At 32.8% G+C, this 23289-nt stretch overlaps 1 protein-coding gene across 2 annotated transcripts in view; it reads right to left on the bottom strand.

Annotated features, from left to right (window-relative positions):
• Window positions 1-2244: 2244 nt before the first annotated feature.
• The window catches only part of PIG-B (phosphatidylinositol glycan anchor biosynthesis class B), a 35495-nt gene continuing 14450 nt past the window's right edge, over window positions 2245-23289 (bottom strand). For both annotated transcript variants that reach the window (XM_085961145.1, XM_085961146.1), the window contains exons 7-10: window positions 6448-6549; window positions 3903-4088; window positions 3001-3262; window positions 2245-2494 (exon numbers count right to left, since the gene is read on the bottom strand). In XM_085961145.1, coding sequence (XP_085817271.1) covers window positions 2393-2494; window positions 3001-3262; window positions 3903-4088; window positions 6448-6549 — 652 coding nt within the window. In that variant the 3' untranslated portion in view covers window positions 2245-2392. The remainder of the gene's footprint in view (window positions 2495-3000; window positions 3263-3902; window positions 4089-6447; window positions 6550-23289) is intronic.

The following is a 23289-nucleotide window of genomic DNA, read 5'->3' on the forward strand; positions in this document are numbered from 1 at the left end:
AATACAATAAATCCACCACAATTACGTACAATCATTAAAAGTTTTGTTGATTTATTATAATTTATAATTCATTAAACATAAAATACATTGAATAAAACCAACGAACATAACTTAATTAAGATTTTAGAATATTAATATAGAATTTAAAATAAAAATAATAAATTATTGATTCCACATGAGGTGATGGAATTGTACATATATATATATGTTTACTGAAAAATAAAAGCAAATAAAAAGCAATACTTCCAGGTTATTTCACAAAATAAAATTATATGTATGTTAAAATATAATAATAAAAATAGAAGACAATTTTAATTAATGCAAATATATTATGCTAAGCATTATTCTGGAAAAAAACAGTAAGACTAACTAATCATTAATTTCAAGATCATTTATCTGAATATACACTTTATCCAGTCAAATGAAAAGACAATTGACCACTATAAGATAATTTCTGATACGTACTATAACGCCACTTTATGTTTGCATTTCAGAAAAAAGTAATGCTTTTTATTTAATCCCTTTGGTTGCTATGACGTTTTTCAAAATCCTAGCGAGAAACGCCACCATTTATAATTATTGTTGATAAAAATATAGTATTATTTTTAAACACCCTACCTTTCTTATTGATTGTGTGAGAATGGATTATTATTTTAACCACAAGCGTGCGGGAGACTAATAACAACTGAATAGAGGACTGCCTGAAAACATGCCTCTTGAGGGTAGATGAATCTAAATTCACTGTTCACACATTTATGCTGTTTTTATAATTTGTCATATACGCATTTTTCTTTGCTCAGCGATGAATATTTTTTTCTAAAGTCATTCTAATATGTAATTTTGTCACCGGTAAGTAAAGTTATAAATTCCTGCGAGTATAATTCCGACTGTTATATTGATTAGATCATGGTTTCCCAAAAAATGGGTCGCGACCCACTGGTGAGCGAATATTGAGTGAGCCCTCGCCACTATATACATGGATTTAAAAAAAAAGGAAGTGATACATTTGATATTTCAATCGTAAACAGTTTACGAAATTCTGGCTCCTCAGTTGCTGATAATTATCCTTGCCTGTTCGATGAAGCTATGAAAGTCTTCCTCCTCTTTACTACCTCATATCTATGTGAGGTCGGATTTTCGGCTATGGTTAACATTAAAACTAAATACCGAAATAAATTGGATATATCAAACTCACTGCGATTTAAAGTAACTAAAGTTGAAATTGATGCTAAAACTGTAATGAAGAAAAATAAGAAACAAATACATCCTTCCCATTGAAATAACTTTGTAAAAAAAAACCTTGCAGATGAAGGTATTTAAGTAATTTTTTTTTATTTAAGTTGTGTTTCTTATTTCAACAGTCTTTCATTCATATTTTTAACACTTATAAAAAATATATTTTTTAAAATTAGAACAATAATAAGACAGCATTAAGTAGTTCCACGACTCGCCACTAGGGAATCTGAGCACTACCAATATGTATGCCCTCTTTTCTCTAAGACAGCTAAGAGGTGGGTCCCAAGATTGGAATTTTTTGTTAGATGGGTCGGAGCGCAGTCAACTTTGGGAACCACTGAATTAGATAATTGTCAATAACAGATTATTTACACTCGATTACGTTGTTACTTTACGTTTTGATTGTAGTATATTATTCAGAATATGACAAAAAAAAAAGTATGTTGTAAAATTGATAACAGTAAATCCATTAATTAAATCCACTAATTCCAATAAATAAATCATCAAACCCTCAAATGAAGTGTTAAAAAGGGTAATTGAATATGTAAAGCACACATAATAATAACCGGTTTGAAAATAGCTCAGTACAAAGTTCCCAAAATAATTTACCATTCTAAGCATTGTGATATCAACAACAATCGTGGTTAGCATTTCTGACTGGTATTATGAACGATACATCGGTGTTTAGCATTTAAAGGGTTACTATGTTTACATTGTTAAACAATGCGTTTATGTACCATACTGTTGGCAATGAACTCCAACTTACAGTAATTGAAGAAGATTTTGAAAGTTATAATAACTATTCTTGATAATGTGCTGACAGTATTGTGCATGAGCTGGTTGTTAGTAAATACGTAAAATACACAGGTAAATGAAATAATACTCATGATATTCAATTCTGTGTATATTATAAATTATTGAAAATATTGTACACTATATTATAATATAATTACACGTAATTATTTATCATAATATACTTACATCAACTGTATAAAGTCACCTCGTGATAATAATTGTCATTATTTTAAAATCAAAACATCGCTGTGTAAGCAAGTCATTGTGAACTATCCTCAAACTACATGTTTCTCAAGTAAACAGTTTCTGTCATGAATGGCTGTAAAATTGTAAATTAACCTCAAAATCATTACTCTTCTCGTTACACATTGGGCCTGTTCGATGGAGGAGCTGGTTTCTGGGCATTATTCCTTGGGACACGCTCAAGTATCACTACGGAGTTGCCAACTCGACCCTCTGGATACTGTTAACAGAAAACATTGAAAGTGTTAATTTAACCCTTATCCCTTCAGACACATAACCAAGGACAATGTACTCTTCGTCTATAGGTATATAATTACAAGTCTTAACCCATTGAAAACCGACTTCATTTTTAAATTGACATCCGACAATCAAATATTAATAACTCAAAAAGTATACATTTAAATAATTTGATTTTTTGAACATAAGTAAAACAAGGATGCTTTAATATGATTTAAAAGACAGAAAAGAAAACAAAAATATTTACAAGGAGATAGGGAGGTTCAAAATGAAATAAATAAAAAACTCTCATTTATTTTTCTTAAAAATTAGTTTAGTGCTAAATAAAAAACCAAATACGTCCTAAAGATTTAAATAACTGCTTGTACTATAAAAAGTAATCTATTTTCGTATGATAACCCATAAAATATCTGAAAATTATTGAGAAATGCCATACTTTTTTATGGGCTTTCCACCTTGTAAAAAAATAAAGATTCATAATAAACATACCCCAGAATGGAACAATGTCTCAATTGTGCTGTAGTACGCCATAACGTTGGAGATTTCAGGTACAAGCTTATCAAAAGCTATGATATGCGACGGCAACTTTGATTTCTTTCCAGTCTCTCCAACCTGCTGATTTATGTATTCGGTCTGGAACCATCTTGCTGGGTTTTCGTAGAAAATCTCAGCTTCATCTTTGTAATTGGGTTTGTTGGTCAAATTTGGCTCGCAGGTCAAGAAACGGACGGGGACTTTAGCGTGAAGATGGCTAGATGAACACATACAATACTATATAAACAATTGAATTCTTTTTGTATTAACATCTATTAATCTACGAAACTCTATTAAACTTATCTGCATTGATGTGAGTAATCATTGGTAGGCACAATGGGACATGTCAACTAAGCATCAGTAGCACAACCAACTGTGGGTGTTAATAAGTGGTACCTCTCTGCTAAATGCACATTTTAATTTTTAAATAGCACATTCCAAAAAAATTTGAACAATGTCAGAAGTTAGCCATGTGGTCAGTGAATCAAAGCAAGAATTGGGTAAAGCAGCCGAAGGAAAAAACTAACTACACTACCCCACTACGACTTGCATCCTCTGAACACAGACACACTAATCGTTTTCCTTGAAATTTCTTCATGTTTATAATGAACAAATTTTAAAAGAAAGAATGTTTAGGGTTGCGCTCGTTCTTAACTCTCCAAACTCCAAACCAAAGTTCCTCCACTGCCTTAACCCAATGCTGTCATTCAATAAATCCAAAATCCTCACTTCACGTCTATTTATTTCATTGGTTGATCTTCCATCTTTGAAACATGCCCTGCCTGACGGAGACATTCCAGCTTTAGATGAGGGTCAAAGAAATTCAGTTCATACATAATAACAAAGTTATCAATTACCTGTAAAGTGGCGTTGAATGACACGGCATCAAGAATAGCAGGGAAGTATTTGTGGGATGTTTGACGGCAATATCCCGCAAGACAGGCATGACATCCAAAACACCGCGTTGGTGAACCATACTGAAATAACCGATTGGGACAGCATTTCCAATCAAGATTGTCAAGAACATCACGTAGACGGATAGTCTGAAAAGGAAAAGATTAATAAACAGATTAAATTAATTCTTGATCAGTCCCTTCTTCTCTGATACGATCTCTCTGATCTTGGTCGACTCAAACAGATTCCTAGCTATCTTTCTCCAGTTGATCACTTCTAGTGCTCGAAAGTCTCTTTGTAGGTCATCAAGCCGCAAAAATCATGGTCTTTCCACACTCCGTTTTCCTTCTGTGATGGATTCTGTAGGTGCTCGGTCAAGAGGTCCGTTCATCACAGCCGTTGGATTTTGATAAATCCGATGACGTCAAGGTCATCAAAGAGCTTGTACAACTCATGATTAACAGCTTAATGTCCGCGGACTCGTATTTCAATCTTTGAGGAACCTTTGCTTGCTGTCCGTGGACGCGTATACGCGTCCTACGTCATACATTACATTCTATTGAAAAAATACTGGGTTATAATTGAGTTTGCTTTCAAATGTCAATGATAGATGGTGGTATACACATCAACGTATTATTTAACCAAAAATACACTATTATTTTTACTACATAGTTTTGTAAAACTAATCTTAGATGGTGGTACACTGACATGTGATACTTTTCATAATAATATTTTTGTATTTTTAAATTTTGTCTGGTTGTTTTCTCTGCTTAGAGAGAATACACATATACGAAACACATAAAGCAGTGACAAATACTCAGATGAACACGTGGCACCCTGGGGCCCCTATGACATAGTTTTACTATCATAGTATTGGTGGTTCTTATTACACTTTGGGTAGTGATTTATTGAATGGGCCATGTCATTTTTTATGGTGCCGAGTCATTATGAGAACCGAAAACCGAAAACAATTATTGCCGTGTTTATAGGGAAGTTGATAATAGTACGACATATTATTCAAACTTAGTGACAGCGGTTCTCAACTTAAGTTCACGAATTTATGTTATATATAATTTATCATTTATGAATGGGCCCATATGGCATTTTTTTATGGTGCCGAGTCATTATGATAACCGATAACAATTATTGACGTGTTTATAGGGAAGTTGATAATATTATGACCTATTCAAACTTAGTGGCAGGGGTTCTGAACATATGTTTACGAAACAAATAAAAAAATATTTCTTTGAAATTTTTCTAAATATGTTTCATCTCCTCCGCCCATTTTGAGGTGAATAAAAATAAAATTTATATATGAAGATTACAATCATAAAAGATTAGCAAGAGAAGAGAAATTTTCGCGACCGATAGTTCAGATGAGACTGAATACAATTTACTTATATAGATTGTATAAAAACTTATAAGACACTACCCAGATTTCTTTAATACCTACTAATAAGAGTAATATGAACCTATGATTTCTCAGAATGACTGAAAAAAATAAGGAAACAAACTTACATGGGGATGGGGTCGAATCTGCAACAGGGGTGATTTGAGAAGCAGAGATTTTTGAACTTTGGGTATTTATAATATGATATAACATTATCATATTTGTTCGATAATGTTTGTAGCATGATTTTATCGTCGTTCTTATATTTTTATTAGATATTATTGTGGGTCTATGAGGGCAGATAATACTCACAAAAGATACAGTATGATAGGAAAACCTTTTTTTTCCCACTTCCTCATCAAAACAAATATGGTTTCAAGTAAAATAATCTATTTACAGCTAAATTCTTGAGAATAGTGTACTTTTTCGTGGTTTAAATCGTTCTAACCATCTGGGTTTCACCTTTCGGCATCTTCAGATTCAATATAGGTCTATCGATGACATAAACACAAGTTGCAATTGTGTATTTACCAATCAACCCATAAATGATAGGTGGAATTTGTTATTATCCATAATATATTTTTTTATGATTTTCTAAAATATTTGTATTCTACAATTGTATTTAAAGAGTTCATCCAATTAAATTCTCACACCTATGATCATAAAAGCAAAGAAAACAATGTGAAAAAGTAGATTTTACATATTTAAAAAAAGACCATTTAGTAGATTTAAGTTTTTTTCATTACACTACATAAGTATGCAACCCACAGATATAGAACCACTGCTCAAATGGCATTGATTTATGCGGCGAAGTATCTGGAAGCCATCAAATCAAATTTGGTTAAGATATCTCAATTGGTTTACAAGTTATAGTGAATTTAGTGAAATGACAGTTTTTTGCGAATTTTTTGCAAAATCGCCCGGCCGACAGGTGTAGTTCAATAAAAAAACATGCGGATATTAAGCTGTTAAAGCGACGTCGTCAGATGTCATCCTTGTAGATTGGGCCAAAGATCTTTCGTAAGATACTCAAAAAGCAAATGCGTAAAGGAACCAGATTATTCTTGATAGAATAAATTAAAAATCTCCTTTGCTTGTTAATTTATGTTACAACTTACGCTTTAGCTTTGCGGCTCCATCTTGCCAAAAAGTCTTGCGTAATAAACATCACAATGGGAACCAGAGGCAGAATGAATCGGAACTCCTTGTGCGGTAGGCAGCTGAAAAAATCATAAATATATTATTATTATCCATCATTGATGTTTGTATAATGCATTAATAATTACACTTGAGACTTATGGTGGGAGCATATTGGGATCATGCCACACCACGCAACATGTCACCATTTGATGCAAAATGTACACATCATACTCAAGCGACGCTACAAAATATCAGCAGGCAATCGTACAAAAATAAACTAAGAAAAAAAGAATCAACGAATGGGTTCATAAAATTAATCAACCAATAAATGTACATATTAGGCGAATTTTTATAATATCAATTCGTATTATTAACACATTTTGCGCGGGCCTCAGTAGAAAGGCACAGGTATACGCAGAGGGGGAAAACCAGCGGAAATTGAAATAAAATCGAATTTTACAAAAATCGCTCTATCTTCCAAACTATCAGTTATTTTTTAATGAAATTTGGAATTCACACTCACCATATATTGCTTCTCAGTGCTGTGTTGACAAATTGTTTAAAATAACATAAGTACATGGTGCTAATCACATATTTACAGAAAGGTTTCGTAAAAAATATTCCATTCACTATAGATAAATTCCCGCACAAAAATTATTATTCTAATATTTGGATAAAGTATGATATTTATGAAAACACTCACCCCTGTGTAGGGGGACGTCACAAAATGTACACATATAACTAGTTAAACTTTTCTTTTTGTGCACCGAACACACTCGACACTGTCTTTGTGGGTATTTTTTTTTACCATCTGTAACAATTTTTATCATTCGATGCTTCTTCATATCGAGTGATAACCTACCAGGATGATCACTTTTACCCACTCTTCTTGGTAATCGTGATGTAGACGGCCCCGCTTCTTCCAAAATTGCGTCGCTTTCAACGATATGGTCGGCTATCCAAAATTTGCTTATACTACGCAAAAACTGTTTGTAAGTTAGGATTTAATACTTTATAAACTTTAAAAGAATTAAAAAAAGCACAATTTAACAAATACATGACAACTCTCTTTGTCCATTTTTTGTTCTTCGTATGATCGAGTAGTAAGAGAGATACTGATCCGCACGGTCAACCCCTTTCATATATTTATTGTATTCTATAACACATAGCGGTTTCCAAATGTGTAGTCTCGTATTCCAATCGATGTTGTGACTCTCTAAAATGGTAGATGGATGTATTGTTGAAATCATTCGAACATCTCTCTTTGATTTCCAGAGATGTAACAATACATCCTTTCGCCGACGGAACATACTCTGTCCTGCACTAAGATTGACGTGTTTAACCTTTCCCTTACCATGGCAAAAAAATTACGCACGTTCCCATGCAGTCCACTCAGTGGACCGATAGAAAATTGGCATTTTAGGGCATTTTAAAAGCTAATTGATTGCTTCAAAAGGTAAAGATGTTTTTAAATACTGTTTAGTCATCGTTTAACATTTTATTCTGTGTATATTACATGCAATTATCTTATAATCGTGTATAATATCGGACATCGATAAAAGTACGTCATATCTAAGCCACGGCGTGTCTCGGTCTGTTTTAAATGGAACAACCAACATACGCTGCCATTTCACGGAGAGTGGGGGTGGCTAATTCATCCGAAGCGAACGAGGGATGTTATTAGGTAGGATAACATCTGTGTGGACTTGCGTTATCACGTTCACCACATAAAATAATAGTTATAATTTTGCAATATCGATTCCCTATATAATTTTAAAACACTGTGATCTTATTGTATCATGTATTTAAGTATTTTTAAAAATCGTATTTTAAAACACATTAAAATAATATACTTACATAAGAACAATTAAACAAGAAAAATACTCCGATTGATCGTATAGTTTCCACTAAATATATTTTAATATCATGTTTCTTATGCTGAAATAATACACATTAATAAATATAAATCACTACGCTACTTGAACTTATACACACGTATTAAGTCTATACCTCTAAGACTATAGATATATCTTACCTACTTTTAGATAATTTCCCTAGTATAACCTAGTATATAAAAAAAATACTTATAATTTTGCAATATCGATTCCCTGATTATAATCTATAATATAAAAATCAATATTTGTTAGTTTGTTTGTTCGTATTTTATGCGCTGCCATACCGTTCATCCGATTGCGATAAAACTTTGTCAATTTATTGCTTGCACTTCCGCGCAGATTATAGACTATATCTTATACATAAAAATGAAAGTCTGTCTGTCTGTCTGACCTATGCGTTCCTATACCATTCATCCGATTGCGATGAAATTTTGGTGAATTGATGTGTGCACTACGGGTGCGAGTCATGGACGCTAAATGTGAAAGCAGCTGAAATGGTGGATTGCTTTGAGAGAAAGATCCTTAGGCGGATATACGGACCCATGAATGATGATGGGGAGTGGAGAATTAGGTACAACACGGAACTATACCGCTTATACCAAGATTCAAAACTCTCCAACTTCATAAAACTCCAGAGGCTAAACTGGGCAGGCCATGTCCAGCGCATGCCTGAGTCGCGGATACCGAAGAAGATCCTCGAAGGAAACCCAGGAGGGAAAAGGCCAGTGGGAAAGCCACGCACACGATGGTGTTACAAAAGATGCCAACCAGATACTAAAAATCAGGAACTGAAAAAGACGAGCGGAGGACCGTTCCGGCTGGAGGACAGCGGTGGAGGAGGCCAGGGCTCGACTTGAGCTGTAGCGCCATCGAAGAAGAAGAAGATGTGTGCACACCCGCAAAGGTTTCTGAATTAGAAAATCTATCTTCTTCTTCTTCATTATACCTTCTTTTATTCATATGGTTCCTATACCATTCATCGGATTGCGATGAAACCTTCGCCAGTTGTTGTGGCAACACCCGCAAAGGTTTCTGAATTAGTACAACCATCTTCTTCTTCTTCGTCGTCTTCATTCTATATTCTTTTATTCGTATAATTCCTATACCATTCGTCAGATTGCAATGAAACTTTCGTCAGTTGTTGTGCCCACACCTGCGAAGGTTTCTGAATTAGTACAACAATTTTCTTCAACCTTTTCTTCTATTCGTATGCGATCTTATACCATTTATCCGTTTGCGATGAAATTTTGATCAGTTGTTGTGCGCATGCCCGCGAAGTTTACTGAATTAGAAAAACCACCTTCTTCGTTATATCTTCTTTTATTCGCATGGTTCCTATACCATTCATCGAATTGCGATGAAACCATCGTCAGTTGTTGTGGTAACACCTGCAAAGGTTTCTGAATTAGTACAACCATTTTCTTCCTCTTCTATTCGTATGCGTTCTTATACCATTCATCCGATTGCGATGAAATTTTGATCAGTTGTTATGCGCATGCCCGCGAAGATTTCTGAACTAGAAAAATCATCTTCTTCTTCTTCATTATATCTTCTTTTATTCATATGGTTCCTATACCATTCATCCGATTGCGATAAAACCTTCGTTAGTTGTTGTGTTAACACCCGAAAAGGTTTCTTAATTAGAACAACCATTTTCTTTTCTTCTTCATTTATTTATATAGTTCCTATACCATTCATCCGATTGCGATGAAATTTTGGTGAGTTGTTGTGTGCACACCCGCAAAGGTTTCTGAATTAGAAAAACTATCTCTTCTTCTTCATTATATCTTCTTTTATTCATATGGTTCCTATACCATTCATCGGATTGCGATGAAACCTTCGTCAGTTGTTGTGCTAACACATGCAAAGGTTTCTGAATTAGTACAATCATCTTCTTCTTCTTCATCGTCTTTATTCTATATTCTTTTATTCGTATGATTCCTATACCATTCGTCCGATTGCAATAAAACTTTCATCAATTGTTGTGCCCACACCTACAAAGGTTTCTGAATTAGTACAACAATATTTTTCCTCTTCTTCTATTCGTATGCGTTCCTATTCCATTCATCCGATTTCAATAAAACTTTCGTCGGTAATTGTGCCAACACCCGCGAAGGTTTCTAAATTAGTACAATTATCTTCTTCTTCTATTCGTATGCGTTCTTATAACATTCATCAGATTGCGATGAAATTTTTCTCAGTTGTTGTTCGCACACCTGGGAAGGTTAGTATTATATAAAATACAAAGTTTGTTGTTTGTTTGTTCCATCCAATTTTGAATTTTTTTACTACATATTAATACTATAAATAACGTTTGCATATTTTGGATTCGATTTTAATTTACTGTTCTTTTGTTTGACCTTTTCTCCTATTAGAATTACTTTCATATTGTCATATTGTATTACACAGATATTTTAATATTAAAAAGATAATTTCATTATTATTTTTTAAATATCTAAGGTAAATGTATCCACTAAGCAACCCTGTGCGAAGCCGGGTATCTCACCTATAATATAATTTGAAAACACTGATCTTATTGTATCATGTAATTAAGTATTCCTAAAAATCGGATTTCAAAACACGTTAAATATTTATATAAGAATAATTAAAAACAAAAATAATCCAATCTTATAGTTTCCACTAAAATTATTTAATGTTATGTTTATTATGCTGAAATAATTACACATTATAAAAATTAAATCACTACGCTATGTGTACCTATACGCATGTAGTAAGTCTATAATATACCCACCTTTCGAGAATTTCATAACAAGAGGTTTTCTAGTCTATGTTAAAATAAATATATTGTATCTCCATAAAAATGTACTTTCATACATAATATATATTGCCAAACTGGTAGGTGCGCTGTGTTGCGAAGGGAGGCACGAAAAGTTTTACACAAATAAAGCCACGTCATGATTACAGTTTGCAAATAAAGTTTATAAAACAGCCGCTAGTTATAAACTACATAAAACAGTCCTAAAAAACGTTGTTTGTAAACCTGTCTGAAGATAATATCGTCTCTGTTCTGGCAGAACACACTAACTGGAGAATACTAGTTTTGAGTAATTTGACTTTGAAGTTGTTAAAATGTTTGAAATAATGGTCTGTCATGCGAGTTTATTAAGTAATCGTAAAAAGGATGACTTTAAAATAAAGACTGTTTATTTATTAAGAAGGTTTCCAGACGGTAAAGTTTGAAATAAGGAACATTTTGGTACTAACTCAATATGTAATTTTTTCGAATTAGTGTTTTCTGCCAGAACAGTGACGATATGTAGACTAATTTTTTAATACCTCACTTCTATACTATTGTTGAGTGTGCTGGCAATCTCGTGAAAAACTGATATACAAGGATCAAATCATAATATTGAAATTTGAGGCAAATTTGTTTACGAATGATAACTGTTGTTAAACTTGTCTATTTAGTTAAAATTAAAAAAAAAAGTGAATAAATCAATGCAAGGACCACTAATGCATTGACTGATTTAAAAAGACAGTGAAGGCATACATAAAAAAATGGAGCTTTGGAAATCAAAATTTAAAAAAAAAATCGTCATGTTTCCACTTTTAAATGATTTTGCGCCAGATATATTGAAGCAAACAAAAATCTATTTACTGAGCGCTTTGATAGTTTGCTAAGATTATTTATTTCACAAATTTACTCTAATAGTGAAAAAAATCATTTGATTTCAAAACTATGATATATTAAATATGTAGGTAGTTGTACGTTTGATGTGATACCTATATCATGATTGATATATGTAATGATAACTCCCGTGTATGTGTATAATTTAGGAAACACTACATTATAGTACCACACTGCCCTTAACCACAGAGATAGGTAGGTGGGCCCGACAAATATCCTGGCCTAGGGGCTCGCTTTTCGCAAAATCTTTTTTACACATCCATCGCATGAAAAACAAATTAATTTAAAAATGAATAAATATAATATAAGTAGTAAAACCTTGTTTATTATTTATATATTTAAGTTTTCTTCATTTTTGTATTAGTGCCTACATTTTTGACTGTTTAAAAAGGTGTCTGAATTATTTAATGAAATAAAGGGGGGAGGCGCCAAGTTTCGATTTTTTTTAAAAAGGAGGCGTAATAACATTAAGTTTGGAAATCACTGATGTATTTGATAGGAACCGTAATTTAATACCTGTGTATTTTTGTAGATACTAAACATAATACTTACTTACATATAATAAAACAATCATTAGATTTACTTAGGTGGAAGATAACGGTGTGAAAGACCCCTTACTTCAAAAATTGTACTGAATTCCACACCACCGTGGAGGTACAGTTAAATTGCGGGTTTTTTTAAATCTGTGGTTTTCCCATTACGCCTATTTCATTGTACTACGTTTTAACTTAATTTTCTAAGCATAACATATTATACAAACTACAAATGAATATATCTACATAATATTATCTAATTAAAATTTAAATGGTGACTCATAACTTTATATTATCTCTTTTACTCCCAGCTGATTTAGCCTAGCATATGCGAAAACTCCCAAGCGTTTTTTGACAAAAAATCGTCGATTTAGTTTTTTTTAAATAACTAATTCTACACATGTTTTAAAAATTTGAAACTTTTTTTGTGTGTTCTCAATGGTGTATAAAGCAATAATAAGTAATAATATTGATAGTTTACATCATTAAAACAAAAGAAAAAAATAATGTATCAATATTTATTTAGAAATGAACGGATAAAACTATGTTTGAACAACAAAACAAGTGTGACAACATTTTTTTATTTATAATTGATTTATCAAATTTTATAATATAATCTATCCTTATGTAGGAACAGAAAAAAAAATAAACAAATTATTATTTATCTATGAAATAGAATTTTTATAAAGTAATCAAAAAAAATCGTATAGTGTCCAAGGTATTCAAGAATATTATTCAATTCACGAAATCGCAAGAGAATTCGATACAGTATCGACGACTAACTGATATGAGTGATATGGAATGAAGTAATTTCAAAAAATAAGTCTCAAAGCACTAAATCATTTATAATAATATTTATATTCATGTATTTTTTCACCATCTTACCAAAAGTACAGTGGCATCCATTGTTAGTTCAAAAATTACAAACTTCATTTTGTAATGTGATATATGAATCATAAAACAACTAAAAGAAATATCAGAATTTAAAATGTGTCATAAAAATAATGTTTTATTATTTTTATGACCCTCTTTGTTCTCAAGTTCGACAGCAGAGCAATTATGACTTGTGAGTTAATAGGGTGTGACATAATTATAAATAAAGCCGACACTAAAATAAATGTTACTCACACTCAACACACAGTGAATATAATGATTCGTCTACACGAGACGAAATATGACGGGAAAAAATTTGGAATAAATCGTAAATTTGGTTCCAAACTTTCGGCCGATGGATCGGCCCCGTGGGAGTAAAAGGGTTAAAATATAAAACAACCGAAATAATAAAACTACCTACTATTATATTTCTAAGAAAAATACTCACTTTCTGAAATGCAAAATATTAAGAATAACATTACCTACATAATATATACAAAATACATAAAAACATTTTATACATGTGATGATGTGATAGAGGTATTTTTTGCAATTTACATTAACTTTAGTCAATACCATTATGTACGGACTATGTCCAAAATGGTATACCAACATAAAATGAATTGATTTTACAGACATGGGGTGCAGAGAAATAATATTATATTATGTTTATACCTACATCAGATTGAATATGATAACATTTTTATAATAAAATAATATTATTTGGTACTTATGACATTAAAAGCAAAATTAATAATTAGTAGGTAATCTTAAATGTATTAGTCCTACCTATTTAAAATTCACTGATTTTAGGGACATAATAACATGGAGTTAATGTTATAGTATAATACCTACATATAAATGCAACAGGTTTACTATAATTAATTATTTAGACATGAACTCATTAATATTATTTTGTATAAAATAAAAAAGATAATAATAAATATAAGTAAGCAATTATTCATTAGACGAATCCAACTGAAAGAAAGCATAGTGGTTTGTACCACGAGAAAGTCGTGTATACTATTGAAAATACTAAAAATACTTTCTGCGACTATTGTATACCTACATACTTCATAAACAAAAGAATATCTAGTTGTATTTGAAATGCATGTCCTGACTAAATATTCTTTTCGGGCATAAGTTATTATTAGTAATTTATAACTACAATATAATTTATTATAGAGGTAGAATATGCAAGTACTCATAGGCACAAAGGCAAACCGACCACTTGCTGTGTGTTTTTGTGCAGGTCACTCGAGGTAGGTATATTTTCAAATGCACATGTTCCACAAACTGATGTAAACCTTACAGACCTTGTAATAAGGGTTTGTATTCTTCTAAATCTGGGTAAAAAGGTTTTTATGACCTGCCCGAGATACCGGGAATTTTCGGTAAGTGTTTGGGAATAAACGCCATATGAAGCGAAGTTAACATGATAAAATGAACACTAATAACATTACATTAAGGATTAGTTTGGCATATTATCGTCAGATGCAGTGAACATTTTAAACTTCAAGGTTCGTTATATTATGGGAGGCTTTATACGAGCGCATCAGTCATATAATTAAGTTGAACAAACACATAAATTGCTTTTGCTGTTCTAACAAATAACATTTTATAATAGTGTCTCACTTTACAAAATTATTATGTGGGTTTCTCTAACGTATATCTTTTTATATAGCCCTATCACTGTCTTATCGAAATATCGATCAGACTTTGGAAATTGATTAATTTTATATAGAAAACATTCAATTAAACTACTTGTGCATTTTTATTTTTACGCATAAGCATTTTATCTACAAATAGCTAAAAGTAGATTTTTCTGTATAAGGTGAGTTAGGGTAAGTGCGTCTACGGGGTAAGAGCGTCTATAGTCAATAACTTTTTAGTGTTTTAAATATAAGTTGTGACATCTGTGGGTATCTATTACACATGTAAATACACACACACCATCCAAAGATGGCAGTATAATAGCATTGTTTAAGGTCAGTATGACATTTCAAATATTGTCAGTTATTTGAAGTCAACGGCCGAGATCGACACGTTTTTTTAATCGATCTGTATCTCGACAATCTTTCGTCCTAAACAAGTGATTTTTGGTAAGTACCTTTATCTTAAATGATATTTTATTGTCTAAATTTAATATTTGCGATTATTGCCAATGATTATGTTTTATTAGACTAGACACACTTCCCCCACCAAAAAATATCATTGGGGTAAGAGCGTCCGACGCTCTTCCCCCATGCACTGTTATATTTTTGTATGGATAAGTTTTAGCTAGTGATGTGCCATGCAATCATAAAATATTAATTTTTGTAACTAATGTGTAGCATTTTTTCACAACTTCTAATTTGAGGCGCAGAGTTACTAAACTCGCTCCAGAGACTTTTTTGAGTTTTGAGTAAATCACGAAAAACTGTTTTGGGGATATTATGTTGATTTAAGTATAATTTTAGATGTTATATTTCTTCCGTTACATACGGAAAAGTATAATAAAATGTCAAATCCAATGTATAAGCCGTAAATAAATGCATTTTAATTATCCCAAGAGTGGTCTTTGTCAGTCGCTACCAGCTGACAGAGCGGCGTTCGACGCGGAATTTTTTAAAAAGAGCGCTGTGTGGTGCACAGTGGTACATTGTCGACAGGAGATGATAGTTCAGTAGAAGTCTGTATTTATTTTAATTAAGTAAGTATGTAATATACGAGGGTGGGTCAATAAATCCTTAGAAAAAAGCATTAAAACAGTTTTTATTTTTGTATTTTTTTTTTATTTCTCAACATAATCTCCTTGGAGCTCAATACACTTGGTTAGACGTTTCTCAATTTTTTTTAAACCGTCAGAAAAATAAGTTTTCGGAAGGTCCTCAAAATAAGCATTTGTCCGATCGATGACTTCTTCATTTGAAAAAAAACGTTGTCCACTTAGCCATTTGTTTAAGTTTGGGAAAAGGAAAAAGTCACTGGGGGCTAAATCTGGCGAATACGGTGGGTGGTCGACCAATTCGAACTTCAATTCTTCAATTTTAGCCATTGATCGTAAACATGTGTGAACACGGGCATTGTCTTGATGAAAGAGGATTTGTTTCCTGTTTAAATGAGGCCGTTTTTCTTCAATTTCGTTTTTTAGCTGATCCAATAAAGATGCATAATAATCCCCTGTTATTGTTTTTCCTTTTTCCAAATAGTCAACGAAAATAATTTCACGTGCATCCCAAAATACAGTAGCCATAACCTTACCAGCTGATTTTACGGTTTTCGCCTTCTTTGGACATGGTTTGTCTTCGCAATCCACTGGTTTGACTGTTCTTTCGTCTCGGGAGTATAGTGGTGTATCCATGTTTCATCTACAGTCACAAAGCGACGAAAAAATTCATCCGGATTGCGTTGCATGAGCGACAACAGGGCTTTAGAGGCCACCACCCTATTGCGTTTATTGTCGACTGTGAGCAAACGCGGCACCCATCTTGCAGAAATATTTTTCATGCCCAATTTGTCATGTAAAATAGAAATGATGCTACCTTTTGAGATCCCTGTAACCTCAATTATCTCACTCAACTTTAATCTTCGGTCACTTAACACCATATCGTGGATTTTATTGATCATTTCTGGTGTAGTCACCTCTACAGGACGTCCTGAGCGTGGTTCATCCTTTGTTGATGTACGACCACGTTTAAATTCATTTAACCAGTTATAAATAGTTGCAAGTGAAGGAGCAGATATGCCGTGAACTAAATCCAACTCATTTTTTATTTCCTTTGCTGTTAACCCTTTTATATTAAAATGTTTAATAACAGCTCTAAACTCAATTTTCTCCATTTTCCATTTTTTCATTTTCCACAAGCAAATTTTTTTTTTAAATGTACGAGAAACACACAACAACCCGACCAATCTGATTGAAACTTCGCAGCATACTGAATCGGTAGTGCCGCTGCATGAAAACAAACCGCTTACAGTACTAGTCGCGCCACCTGTCGGCTTTTCTAAGAACTTATTGACCCACCCTCGTATTTTAGAATTTACTTTATCTAGAAAATATTTTGTAGCCATTCTTACCTACTGGCAGCTGTATAATTTTCGCATTGCACCTACATATTTAGCTGTTATATTGGTATGTAATATTTTTTTTAAATAATGGTAGGTATGTACTTGTCTTGGAAATAAAATACTTTGTGTTGATACAAAGCATTATTATTTATTTAGAATAGCAATAACACATTTAATAATATCAATAGCATAAATGAAAAAACCCAGCGGAATTAAGTACCTGCCTTTAAATAACTAATCACCCCATTACATGTCACTCGAATTCCATGAATGTGGGAAACCTACCTTACCTACCAACCTATTTATTAAATGTAAAAATAAAATGATAATATTTTTAAGCAATATTATTTATAATCTACATAGGTATATTAGTTATTTTATAGTATTAAATTCAGAAAACCAAATCCGACAAATAAAAGTCTACTTTTTATGTACAAATAGGTAATAGTGGGATTTTTTAAATTTATTGTAAAAACGTATTAAGTATAAAAATAACGGAATTTCTACAAGATAGCACAGCATTGTTAACTATGTATCGTTATTACAACTAAGCTAATCTACAAGACAGTACGATATATTAATAAACATGGGTAATTGAATTAAAATTCATTATCATTCATATTAACGAATGATACAATTTCAATTTTTTTTAAATGGCCCAGATCGGGTTTTGTAACTCTACGCCTCATTTTATTTAGTACTTATTATTTATTTCAAATTCTAGCCTATACCTACGTACAATACTATAAGTAATAATGTACATAATCGATTTCAGTGGGTATATACATTTTTTTTATTTATTTATTTTGTGGGGCGGAGATATTTTTTATCACATTGATTTCCTCGATATGTAATAAATGAATTTAATTTCGCATATAGTCACTATATTTTATATTGATAAATTCACTTTTATCAATATGTTAGTTAAATTGGAGAATAATTTGTTTCAGATTCCAAAATGCCAAGAAATTATGTTCGGAAGACAAACAGGGCTGCTTCTTATACAAAGGACGTACTCTTTGAAGCAGCTTAAGGAGTAAAAAGTGGTCATCTAAGTGGTTACCAAGCTTCTAAACAATATAAAATACTGAGGATGACCATTATGTCTCACGTTATTGGGAGGCGAGGTGAAAAGTCATGGGACGAACATCAGCCCTATCACATGAAATTGAAGGAAAAATTGCAGAGAATTTACACGTTATGGAGAAATATGGATTTGCTTTAACGAAAAAAGAAGTTATTGAACTAGTTTCGCAATATGTTGTAAAAAATTATTTGAAAACACCATTCAAAAATGGAATTCCCGGCCAAGATTGGTACAGAGCGTTTTGTAAAAGATTTTCCATAAAAAAACCTCAAGCCGTCGAATATGCAAGGAAGAAAATTTGTGTTCCCTTTATTATCGACGAATACTATGATCTACTTGAAGGCATACTTACAAACCTGTGCCTTCAAAATAGACCAGAAAATATATATAATATTGATGAAACTAGTTTTTCAAAAGACCCAAGTAGAACCAAAGTTCTGGTTGAAATTGGATTTCCGTCCACAAGGACTATCAGTTCTGCTGGAAAAGAGAATACGACAGTATTATTAGGATGCAATGCGAAAGGGGATAAAATTTCACCCCTGATCGTATTTAAGGGGAAGTATGTATGGGATCAATGGACTGATAAAACCCAAAATTCTGGCACAATTTTGCTGCAACCAAAAATGGATGGATGGAGTCTGTAGTTTTTGAAAATTATTTCAAAAATCATTTTGTGAAAGAAATAGAAACATCTGGGCCTACGTTGTTGATTTTTGATGGTAACAAATCTTATGTGACCATCAACGTAATAGAAGAGGCAAAAATAAATAATGTAACCATTTTGAAATTGCCTCCTCACTCTAGTCATTTGCTCCTATCATTGGATTTGAGTGTTATGAAATCTGCCTGGGACGAGCCATGTGATTTTTCAAAACTATTTTTATCGATTATGGTAAATGTTATACGAAGTGTTTTCGTATTACAATTAAGGAATAATCAACTTATATGGATTTTATGTTGTACCTACACATAAAACGTTCCGGCAAATAAAATATCAAAAAAATATTTGATCTTTTTATTTTACCACAGTCACATCCCTAGTACTAAGTATGCCGCACTTACCCAACTTTTTTGATTTCATTAAATATATTCTATTTCTTAATGAAATTTACATGCATGAACTATCAAAATATTGTACTTCAAACATTCGATAATACTTATGTTGTCATATTTCGTTTATTGATAATATTTTGAGAGATAATGCAACTAGACGCTCTTACTCCAACTGGGGGGGTAAGAGCGTCTATTCGCCTTATTACATTAAAACGTTTGAATTATGATTAACCATTAAATATTTTAATGTAATGATTACAGTGATTGAAAAAGGGATAAATTGTTTAGAAGTCAAAAAAAATTTCAAAGATATTACAATTTGTTAAGAATCACCATCCACTTAAAGTTCATCTAATCGATTTCTATGCCGCACTTACCCTAACTCACCTTATAATAATAAATGGGATATCCATGATTTAAGGGCCTAAATAAAGTGCGAGTTCTTCATGGCAACGGGAGTGTTAAAACATTCTGGGAAGCCTCGGTTTATTCGCATTGTTCCACACGTCCTAATTTTATTTTCTAAAAGTGCTTCACTGGTTTTTACACTATTATAATAATTATCCATATAGACATGATGCCACAAATTTAAATACGGACCAAGAAGCAATTGGATGGTGTCTAATAGTGGTCTTCCTTGCCCACTGTAAATGATCAGATTACAGATGTATCCCGTAGTGGCTTCACTGACCATGCGCACTAGGATACCGTATTTTATTATCTTAGATGCATTATAGACTTTAAATACAAGTCTTCCCCGCCAGGGTATAATACCTTCATCTAAAGAAAGTTCCCTTTGAGGCTTATAAACCGAAGAAAACCTCGGTATTAGGTATGTCATAATTGGCCTAATCTTTTCGAGGCGATCGCTAGAATCCGTAATGATATCGTTATTTGAAAAGTGCCACGATTGCCAAATTTGTCTAAAACGATCACGACTCATTGTTTTAGAATATATTGGTGTTTCTATACTCGGATCAGTAGACGAATAATCATCTCTTGTGTCTTTTCGAACTTGTCCCATAAGCAAAATTAGTCCGAGGAATTTTTTCATCTCACCAATATTTACAGGCTTCCATTTGATAGATTTCTTAATTTTCTTGATTCGGGATTCATTTTGTGTGCGGTATCGATTGCTTTCTTCTACCATCATGCTAAGTAAATCATCTCCAATAAATAAACTAACTATATCCATCACATTTTCAGAATTGTTTGGTGCGACGCAAACACCAACGTTACCTAAAAATGGTTCAATATGCGGTGGGTTGTCTATTTCAGACCATTCCATGACTTCCTCTTCCTCCACTTCACTGTCTTCAGAATCACTGATTTGTAACGGCATCACTGGTACCCTTCTCGTGCGAGGAAACTCTTCACTATCGCTGTCGCTATCACTGCCTAATTCTGGCAAATCTTCACCAGAATAGGCAGACAAATTATCGGCAAATATTTCGTCATCGCTTTCATAATTGTCTGAAGCCATTTTTTAAAGATTAAATAAAATATCGATTACTTAAATATATTTCACTTGTAAAAACACACCCGTTCTATAGCGCCGTATTTCAAGACTGAAAATTCAATACTGATATTCAATATAGATCGTAGTAGATTACAGACATCTAAATAACATTGGTTTCCACTCATGTTATAATTTATTGCTCTGCTCGCATACCAGCGTTATCGCACCGCACAATATCACTTACAACAAGTGCGAAGAATGCATTCCGTCGATCACAAATTGTCGTCTTTTCACTCACTCACAAAGGCTAATATATAGTATGAAAAGGAGGCATAGTATTTATCACACATCATAAAAATATACATATAATCGCATTCACAGTACAGCGAACAAACCATGTTTAAAGAATACATCGATATTTCACAAAATGTTGTCTTCCTGCTCACCCATCAAAAAATAAACAAGTGTAAAAAGAAGACGCATATAGTTTTAGCATTCTTATCGTCTACAGAAATATAGTTCGCTGATTTATTGACTCTAAACAAATTTCCTTATTACGCACAAGCTCTCATATGGGCTGCGCAAGAGTGTGTGTGTGTAAGTAAACGAATCGACGGTAAATTTTTTTTTTTTTGTAGATGTGTGTGTAGTTTGAAACATTTTCAAGCCGTTGACATAAAATATTCGTATGCAATAATCGGGTATAAATACTTTTTCCGCACTTCAAGTGGAGCCGGCGTAAAAGGTATTTCTACCCGTCCCGCCGTCGAACACCGGTACGGCGCGCGGGTAGAAATACCCTTCCCGCTCAAAATGTGTTAAAGATGACATTGATAATTGACGCATGGGATCACATGTTGACTCGAAACACATTACCTGCTTTGCGTCGGGTGTTAATAGTATATTTCTATTTCATAATACACAATATAAAATGGTAAGATATCATGTCATGGCATGGTGTTTTGTCGCATGGTGTGTTCCCACTCTATTCCCACCTTTAGTCAACCTTAAATGGCAATTACACATGATTCAGGTACCGATTAGATCACCTCAATGCTTGTTCTGATTGGTTCATAACATTTGTTGTGATTATAAAAGAAACCAAAAAATATATGTTGTTCTGTTTGTTCATACATTATCATTTATGGCACTACAACCCGTGGTGGGTCTTGGCCTCCTTCAAAAACTTCCTCCATCCTGGACAATTCAGAGCAGACACTTTGGCCGAGCATTCTTAAATCTCCAAAGATTCTTCTCAAAACTCTCCTCTTAAAAATTATAAATAATATGTACTATGTATAATACAGTCGAACTCGGTTATTACGATCACGGACATAGCGAGATCACAGATGTAATGAGGAAACATTCGTTGACATTTTAGTTTATGATTTTCTCTATACATTTATTCACTTTTATAACGAGCTACTTTTCGGATATACCGAGTAAAAATATCGTCAAAAATTTTCATAAAACTATTAATGTGTCGATCGTTTAAATTTTTTTCGACCGTAAACAATAAAATCCGACCATAGACCAATGCCGCCGGGATCGGATTACGTTTATGACACTAGTTAAGTGTCAAGTACCTAATTGGTGTTTTCGCCGACAAAATTGAAAAAGTATCCACGCATATCGTTGAAATTTCGTGTAAAAAAATCCAAGCTAGTCAGTAGGTACCTACCAGCGTTCATTACAATAAACAACTTCTTTTGTAGTTTATGAATCCCATGCTTGTTTCGGGCATTGTATTTTTGTTTGAATTGCAACTTTTTGTGTTGTGACACCTCATTTAAAAATACCTATTCTCTGATATACGAGGGTGGGTCAATAATTCCTTAGAAAAAAGCATTAAAACAGTTTTTATTTTTGTATTTTTTTTTTATTTCTCAACATAATCTTCTTGGAGCTCAATACACTTGGTAAGACGTTTCTCAATTTTTTTTAAACCGTCAGAAAAATAAGTTTTCGGAAGGTCCTCAAAATAAGCATTTGTCCGATCGATGACTTCTTCATTTGAAAAAAAACGTTGTCCACTTAGCCATTTTTTTAAGTTTGGGAAAAGGAAAAAGTCACTGGGGGCTAAATCTGGCGAATACGGTGGGTGGTCGACCAATTCGAACTTCAATTCTTCAATTTTAGCCATTGATCGTAAACATGTGTGAACACGGGCATTGTCCTGATGAAAGAGGATTTTTTTCCTGTTTAAATGAGGCCGTTT

The sequence above is a fragment of the Rhyacophila brunnea genome, unplaced genomic scaffold (genome assembly GCF_057557595.1).
Source record: "Rhyacophila brunnea isolate RB1 unplaced genomic scaffold, BYU_Rbru_1.0 scaffold_12, whole genome shotgun sequence".
NCBI classification, from domain to species: domain Eukaryota; kingdom Metazoa; phylum Arthropoda; class Insecta; order Trichoptera; family Rhyacophilidae; genus Rhyacophila; species Rhyacophila brunnea.